The sequence below is a fragment of the Ailuropoda melanoleuca genome, chromosome 5 (genome assembly GCF_002007445.2).
Source record: "Ailuropoda melanoleuca isolate Jingjing chromosome 5, ASM200744v2, whole genome shotgun sequence".
NCBI lineage: Eukaryota > Metazoa > Chordata > Mammalia > Carnivora > Ursidae > Ailuropoda > Ailuropoda melanoleuca.
In genome coordinates, this window is record NC_048222.1 from 9,191,450 (window position 1) to 9,199,839 (window position 8,390).

The following is an 8,390-nucleotide window of genomic DNA, read 5'->3' on the forward strand; positions in this document are numbered from 1 at the left end:
GTCTTTATCTCTCCATCAATTCTGAATGACAGCCTTGCTGGATAAAGGATGCTTGGCTGCATGTTTTTCTCTGAAGGAGCTTTAAAAATGCCCCCACCACCCTTTCTCTCATTCCAGGTCTATGTAGACAGGTGTGACGTAATTCTGATACCTTTGCCTTGGTATGTGAGAAATTTCTTTGCCCTGGGCGCTTTCAATACTGTATCCTTGGATCTATATTTGCGAATTGCACTATGACGTGACGTGGCGTAGGTTTATCGTGGTTGAGCTTGGATGGGGTCCTCTCTGCCTCTTTGATACGAAAGCTTGTTTCCTTTGCTAGATTAGGGAAGTTTTCAGCTACAATTTGTTCAAATATTTCTTCTAGACCTCTGTTTTTTTCCACCCCCTTGGGGATGCCTATGATTCTGACATTGGAACGTTTCATTGAATCAGTAATCTCCCGTAACCTACATTCTTGAGATTGGATTTTTTTGATCCAAGTTTCTATTTTAGCTTTCTCTTCTACTAACCCATCCTCCAATTCACTGACACGTTCTTCTTCCTCATTCACCCTGGTCGTCAGAGCCTCTAGTTTTGACTGCATTTGATTCATAGAATGTTTAATTTCTGCCAGATTCGCTCTCATTTCCGCCCTTAGAGATTCTATATTCTCATTAACATTTTCGTTAATACTTTTTTCAAGTCTACACATCATCTTGACCATTGTTACTCTGAACTCCATTTCTGATAATTTGGTTATATCCATATCCATTAGTTCTGTGGCAGAGGCCACAGACTCATTGTCTTTTCTTTGCTGGGGGGGATTTCTCCTTCTCGTCATTCTGCTGAGGAGAGGTTGTGGGGTTGTCCAGAGCCCAAATTATTGACCAGGACCTAGGTAGTGGNGCCACAGACTCATTGTCTTTTCTTTGCTGGGGGGGATATCTCCTTCTCGTCATTCTGATGAGGAGAGGTTGCAGGGTTGTCCAGAGCCAAAATTATTGACCAGGACCTAGGTAGTGGGCACTTGTTTTATAAGGACCTTAGGGATGTGGGCTTCTTGATTTTTCAGCCTGCCTTCTGGGGGAGGGGCCTGCTGCGCCAATACTCAGGCAACCCTGTTTGGGTAGAGTCTCCGTGTCCCCTGCGAGGGGGGATGGGGATGGGCACCCTGTGAGCCGGTATTTCCAGGCTTTTGTTCTCTGGAGTCTTTCCCTGGCGGTTTGCTGTGCCTCTTCTGAGAGTCAGCAGCAGTGGCTGAATCCCAGCCTGTCTCAGAACAGAGGGATCGCGGACTTTTTGAAAATTTTTTTATCTCCCTTTTTGTGAACAAAACCAACTTTATTAACTGCTAGAAACGGAAATTGGCACAGAATAAGGAGTGATTGTTACTGAGAGGTAGACCCTCAAAATTTGGGGAGGACTTCATTTTATTTCAAGTAGCATTACTGCAAACGTAACTCCCTAGCTTTCTCGCCGTATATGCAAAGTAGCAAATGGTTGAAAGTAAGTTTTAGGTAGGTACGAAGAATCAACATATGGGGAATAAATGATTATTTCGCTGTATCTAGCAACTAAGAGGAATTCATTGAGACTCTAGAGGAAAACAATGAAGATACATAGAAAAATGGAAAATAGGGGCGCCTGGGTGGCACAGCGGTTAAGCGTCTGCCTTCGGCTCAGGGCGTGATCCCAGCGTTGTGGGATCGAGCCCCACGTCAGGCTCCTCTGCTGTGAGCCTGCTTCTTCCTCTCCCGCTCCCCCTGCTTGTGTTCCCTCTCTCGCTGGCTGTCTCTATCTCTGTCAAATAAATAAATAAATAAATAAAATCTTTAAAAAAAAAAAAAGAAAAATGGAAAATAGCTTCTCTTGGCCATTTAAAGTAAGGAGAGTTGACTTAGGTCAAAAGAAAGAGAAAAGTGTCCTGAGAATGGAACTTAAGTGTTATAAGATGCCATTAAAGGGAGGTTGTGGAATCTCCTTTTCTGGAAATGTTTAAAAACAAGTCAGATCATGTCTCGGGAGCAGTGTTGAAATTCAGTGCTGCCTAGAGGCAGGAAGATTAACTGGATTTCGCCTGTGTGGTCTCTCAAGTCATCAGAAGAGCCCTGAAATGCAGTAAATATCCTACACTCTGTTGGCTGAAACTACTGTCCATTGTAACCTTGGTTACTCTAAGATGAGAGCGAGTAAGTGTGTATAAGCAGCAAAATTGAGTTTGGATTTGAGATTGGTGAAGCAAGCTGTGTACGGTGATAATACCTGCCTGGGTTGTAACAGCCTGCATGCAGTGCTGAAACTACTCAGAGCATAACTTAGTCTTTCTAGGATGTAAAAAGTACCTGCTTTCTTGCAAGGTCTCAGTACCATTAACCATTCAATAAATAACTATAAGTAACTACTGTGAACACTGAAGGATACACGTATGAGTTGGGTATGGTTCCTGCCTTCCAGGAACTTTGTCTACCAGTGGAGGTAAAACATACGCATGGATCATATACCTGAGAAATGGAAAACGGGTCACTGGTATGAGAGTGGCAAGAAGAAGGATTAAGCAGCATTGTAAGATTTCAGAGAAGAGAGATAATTCCTTTGGATTTATCTGAGAAATGTTGCCTGGGAGAAAAATGCTTCAAATTGGGCCTTAAGAAATAGGAAGCATTTTGAAGGGTGTAAATGAAGAGGAGAATAAGGAAAGGGTGGAGTCGTTCCTCCCAATTCCAGGGTACAGACAAGTTCAGCGGAAGCATAAGGAAGCTGGGGTACAGGGGCTGGAAATGCCTCATTGTGGCCAGTCTCAAATGCCAGGTCAAAGAGTTTGGGTTCTGTTTGCTCAGTGCTTACAGTCCCTAGGAAATGATTAAGCACTAGAGGGTTCCTGTCTATAGGAGGTCTGTAATTTGCTGTTTGGACTGCCAAGGGAAAAGGCTGTACCAGAGAGCCCAGGAAAGTGGATGCTGAGTCCTCTGAGCCAGAGTTTGCTAAGGGGGTACACTGAGAAACAGTAGTTTCAAGGCATGTTAACAGGTGTAACTCAGGAAAAGGGTCTCTTCACTAAAATGAATTGGAGAAATAAAAAAGTTAAGCAATTAAATGGGTGTCTTTGCTGGATAAATTTTCAGAGCCTTTAATATTGAAAATTGCATTGAGGATCTCAAACAGGGTAAAATGTACACCATCGGCAACAGTTTAATCTTTTTTAATGGAATATCTCCTGAAACTACTGTTTCGTGGAGCACACTTTGGGGAGCATTGGCCTGTGCATCTGCTAATGATGGCTGGAGCATGAGTGGTGGTCATATGCATGGAAGCTGTGATTGGATGAGTATCCCGATGCAGGACACATAAGCATTTCCCTATACTTAGTGGTCATTCCGTAACCCTACAGAAAATGAATGCACCCAAGAGTGAGTTATTGGTTTATTAACAAGATTTGGCCCAAGATGGCACACTGAAACAAAGAGAGAACGGAATCCAAGGTGGGAATGTGGGGAGTTTGGAGCATTGGCTATAAATGGTACCATCACAGAAAACTAGAAGGGAGTGATTCAAATGAAAGTTGATCACTTTACTCCTGTTACTTTTGAAGCCATGAGAATCCAGCCCAGGGCTTTAGCAGATGCGGGAACTGTGGACTTGGGTGAGAAGTCATTAGTTGTTTTTTGGGGAGTTTTTTCTTAGTAAATGTATCATTAAAAATATTTTTTTTGTTAAGATGTCTCATTTGCGTCCTGGATAAATAGCAATTTTCATATGCAACTCACTCTAATACAGTAAGATAACATCAGTTGAGTCCAAAAGAAGCTTTAGGATTAATAAAGTAACAAACCTGTAATATTTTTTTCCTAATTACACAGTTTTACACAGTAGCAAGAACCCTCATGTTTATCAGCAAAACTTTTTTTTTTTTTTGCAGTCTGATTTACTCATAGAAGTTAATTAATCTTCAATAACGTGTTCTTTCATTCAGGTATTTGCCTTTGATTATTGCTTTTGGTCCATGGATGAATCTAATACTACAAAATATGCTGGTAAGTTGGCTTTCTCTTCACTTAATTTTTGGGCCTCAGTCCTCTTTGTCTATTTTCTTTATTCGCAGTTCTGTTTTTCCTGTAAACTTCACACTCATTCTTCCAGTTATAGTATGTGGGCTTTGAAGTCAACAAGATTGAGTTTCAGGATCTGGCCGTACCACTAGTTTGCTAAGAAGTCATGGACGGGGTTGTTCATTGTTAAGCGCCAGGTTCTTTCCATGTAAAGGGGGTATTACTGTCTTCAGAGGTGTTCCAACGATTAGAAATAATAGGGCACCACCTCCAGCCAGAAATGGTAGCTGTTGTGATTATCACATGAAGAAGAGGTTTGATGTGCATGTCTTTCCTTGTCGCTGTTTCGGGAATTCAGTGCTCCGCTGATAGAAACAAAGCACAGATGCTGTTGGTTTCCATGACCCGTGCACGTCCTGAGTGTTCTAACAGTCACTGTGATGTGAACTACACCTTCCCGGGGAAACATGACCTCTCAGCCCCACATTTTGCTAGTGTTCCTTCCTTGAGGCATTTCATCGCTATTCCATCGAACACAGATGACTACTGATTTTATTATTTGGTGACTCTTGGCCCTTCCAAGGAGTTAACACAATTCCTTTAGCGCAGGAGAGAAGCATTTGTGTTCGTGGAGGAAGTTTGATTCCTACCCTTTTGATTGTGTTCCCGTTTCCTTAGATATTTAGTCTTAATGAATGTTTTCTCTTCATTTCTACTTAGAAGAACATCAACCAAATGACTTTAAAAGGAAGAATAGTAAGGGATGGATGGAAAGATGTGGGTCTTACAAGACTGGAAGGCAAAAGGAAATCACTCACATGTAGGGAATTTCGTTTCATGACAGCCTTTTCCTTGCCACATAAAGCAAACTTGTTGAGAAATTATTTGATATATAATTTTTTCAAAAGTGAACAATTTGAAACTAGGAAAATTTCTTATGTTGCTCACAGTGGGTAAATGAGCCTTTCTTCCCAAACATCATTCCTACACCTTTAGCAAATGTATTTCATTGAGGTGAATAAGTACTCTTTAATGTTGGCTGTAATTAATTTGTCTTTTTATTGGCCCATTAGCACTTTAGACAATAAATTCTATGGAGTCTAGAACAGTCTGCTTTGAGGGTTAGTGCAGTGTGTATTTTGGTGTTGGGTGTGTGCTTTTGGATTTAAATAAACTACAGAAGTAAAGCATTTCCGACTGTAACAGAAACAAATGCTGTGGCTATACAAAGCCCACTCTTTGTTCAGCCTATGTTATTCAAGATACAGCCAGATAGATCTTCCCGAATTAGAGCTCTACTCATGCAATTCTCAAATACTATCAGTACTATTCACTTACAGAGAAAAGCTGTTCTCCTTGGACTATATGTAGGGTCCTTTCTTATATATTCTCAGTCCAGCTTCCTCACCCTCTGCGCCGTGACAACCCACAACCCATCCTGCGCTCTGGCCCAGGGCTGTTGTTCCTCTTCTATAACCCAGGGAGCCCGCAGATCTCCTGAGACCGCAACTGTGTGTGCAGCCTCGGAAAGCCCTTGAGAGGTCAAAAAGTTAGGTGCAAAGCAAGAGTGCTTAACAAATACCAGTAAATATTTGAGATGATATTGAGTTAAACCGTCTGTTTTATAGATTCTGGATGCTATAGAAAACCCAAGGAAGGACACAATCCGGAACGGCTGAACAGAATTCTGAAGTTGAAACTGAGTTTAGTTTAGACTGATTATCGGTTGACTGATACAGTACAGAACAGGGGCTGTTGCAGTGATGTGGTTAAAGTAATGCTTCAGGGAGGTGGTTTTTCTTTGTCCTGTCTTTTAAAATCACATTCCCCTTATTGCCCACAGAAACCATTCTAGCCTTCTGCAGTATATCACTCATATCCCTGAATATAGGACAGACTTTTTCTTTTAAAGATTTTGTTTATTTATTTGAGAGAGAGAGAGCGAGAGCACAGAGGGAGAAGTAGGCTCCCCGCTGAGCAGGGAGCCTGGCTTGGGGCTTGATCCCAGGACCCTGAGACCATGACCTGAGCTGAAGGCAGACGCTTAACCAACTGAGTCACCCAGGTGCCCCGGAACAAACTTTTTATAATGGGAAATAACTTTATTAAGTACAGGTGTTAAAATTGACACGTGAAACTAAAGATTTCTGGAGCTCTGCATTACAAATTAGTATGTTCAGAAATATTTAAAAAGATAAAAATGATTTTTAAACTTACTGAGAACCTAATAAATATACTACTTTTAATTTGGCATGACCACATCAAATAGCATGTTCCATTCAGCCCTGCACTCTCTAGGCTCAAAGAGCAATGTCTATTTACAAAACGCGGGGAGAAATTTTCTTATTCTTTAGATGGCCCTATTATTGTGCAAATCCAGTGACCACCTTAGCAAAAAGTAAAATTCTTATTAGCTCTTTTCTCAGGTTTGTATTCATTGTAAATAATCTGCCTACTAAATATATTACTGGTAGGTTCATTGATTGATTTCCTACTAACTTGATTTCCTTTCTCTTCATTAAAAAAGAAATAGCAATTCCTTCTTAATGGTGAATAGAAACATTAAGATAGAAGCCTTCATTCTCTGATGGGAAGTCGAGGAAATGTAAAAGGGGGAGCATGAATTTCCTGAAACCGACCTATTTGCCAGGCTCAATGAATAATGGCATCATTGATACTGACGAAGAGCTCTCAAGGCGGCTCTCAAAACTTGGGGGGCAGATAGAAGGGGGGGTGGCAGAGAGAGAAAGACTTGAAAGCACAGCGATTGAGGGAGCAAAGAGAGGCAGGGCGCCGAGTTTCACGTGGTGTGTCAGGATGTTCTGTTTGACTGTTTGTTAAATGTGACCGCAGCACCCTTCACTCTGACGCTGTCCGACGTAGAAACACACAAGTCTGTAGAGTGTTCGATGGCACGGCAGAGGGCTGTCGGAGTGCTCGGCGGGAGAACGTGGGCTCCTATGCCCAACTGCCCAGTGAGCCACCAAATCTCACTGCACCTCTGTTTCTTCAAACGTTAAATGAGGATGATAATCGTTCTCATCTCATAGGGTTGATTTGAGGTTGTCCTGTCCTCGGGAAGTATGTAAGCCAGTACTTGGCACGTAGGAAAAGCTCACTTAACTATTTATCGTCTTTATCATGGTCACATTGTCATGTCGTGAGGGTAATAGCATCAGCCCCGGTGGAAAGAGAATGCCTGGTACTAAAATCGACGAGATTTGGTTTTGCCACCAGCTGCTTACCTTTGGGGATCTGTTTCCTCATCTGTGGAAGGAGGAGACGTGGCCTCAGATGATCTCAGATCCCCTCTAGCTCTCTGATCAAACATGAATCAGACATTTTATGCTGGCCACACAGCTGTTGCAGTGGACTTTTCAAAGACTTGTTTGTTAAGCGGTTTGAATGCCCTGAATCAGGCTTTGAGACGTTTTACATTTTAACTGTATTATTTCTTATTATAACCTTTGGGTTAGGTAGGCATCATAATGCTTGTCTGGCAGCTAGTTCTGAGTCTTTAAAGCAAAAACGCTTGTGCCGGGATGAAGAGAAAAACAAAAGAACAAAACAAGTAGGCTGCAAAATGAGGCACCCAAAGCTTGGCGTATTTCTACATAAACTCCTATCTTCCCTTACTCTTCACCCCATATGTACGTACATAGAGACATAAATCCACGGTTAGGACTATAAAGTTATTATAGCGAACACTGACAACTCTTGAGAGTGTCATACAGATAATAGGCCTTTGTAAATGGTTAAATCACGACCGATTGTAATTAAGGCCTTCTCGATAATGAATCAGTCCATGATTCGTCACTGCCTAAAATGGGCCATGTTGGTAAAGAACAGTGACTTCCAGTCCCCTCGGTTTCAGTTTTCTTCCTGGTGGGGGAATATTTTTCACAAACCTATTTTTCTGTAAATCTTCATGCCAAAAATCACAACAGATCTGGTGAGGGGCGCCTGGCTGGCTCAGTCAGTAGAGGTGCAACTCTTGATCTCGGGGTTATAAGTTTGAGCCCCATGTTGGGTGTAGAGATTACTAAAAAAATAAAATCTGTAACTGAGTGAGCCACCCAAGTGCCTGAAAAATAAAATCTTAAAAAAAAACAACACCAAACCAGGAAACCAGTCTGGTGGTGGCATATCTGGGGATCAATACAGACATGAACATTTCCAGGCCCAGAGCTTCTAAACTATTGACTTAGAAATTATATAACAATTCTCACCATATGGCCTGTTGCTCAGACTTGTTGAAGCCATGTATTTTCAGGCATTGTTAATGCCCTGCAAGTTCAGGAGAAAGGTTATATGTCTGATTCTTGTTCTGCCAGCGTAGCTTTTTGCTGTGTGCCCCCGAGC

At 41.8% G+C, this 8,390-nt stretch overlaps 1 protein-coding gene across 1 annotated transcript in view; it reads left to right on the forward strand.

Moving 5' to 3' along the window:
* KIF13A (kinesin family member 13A) overlaps window positions 1-8,390 on the forward strand; it is a 200,266-nt gene that overhangs the window by 99,891 nt on the left and 91,985 nt on the right. The window contains exon 4 of the mRNA XM_034660191.1: window positions 3,953-4,013. Within this exon, the coding sequence (XP_034516082.1) occupies window positions 3,953-4,013 (61 nt within the window). The remainder of the gene's footprint in view (window positions 1-3,952; window positions 4,014-8,390) is intronic.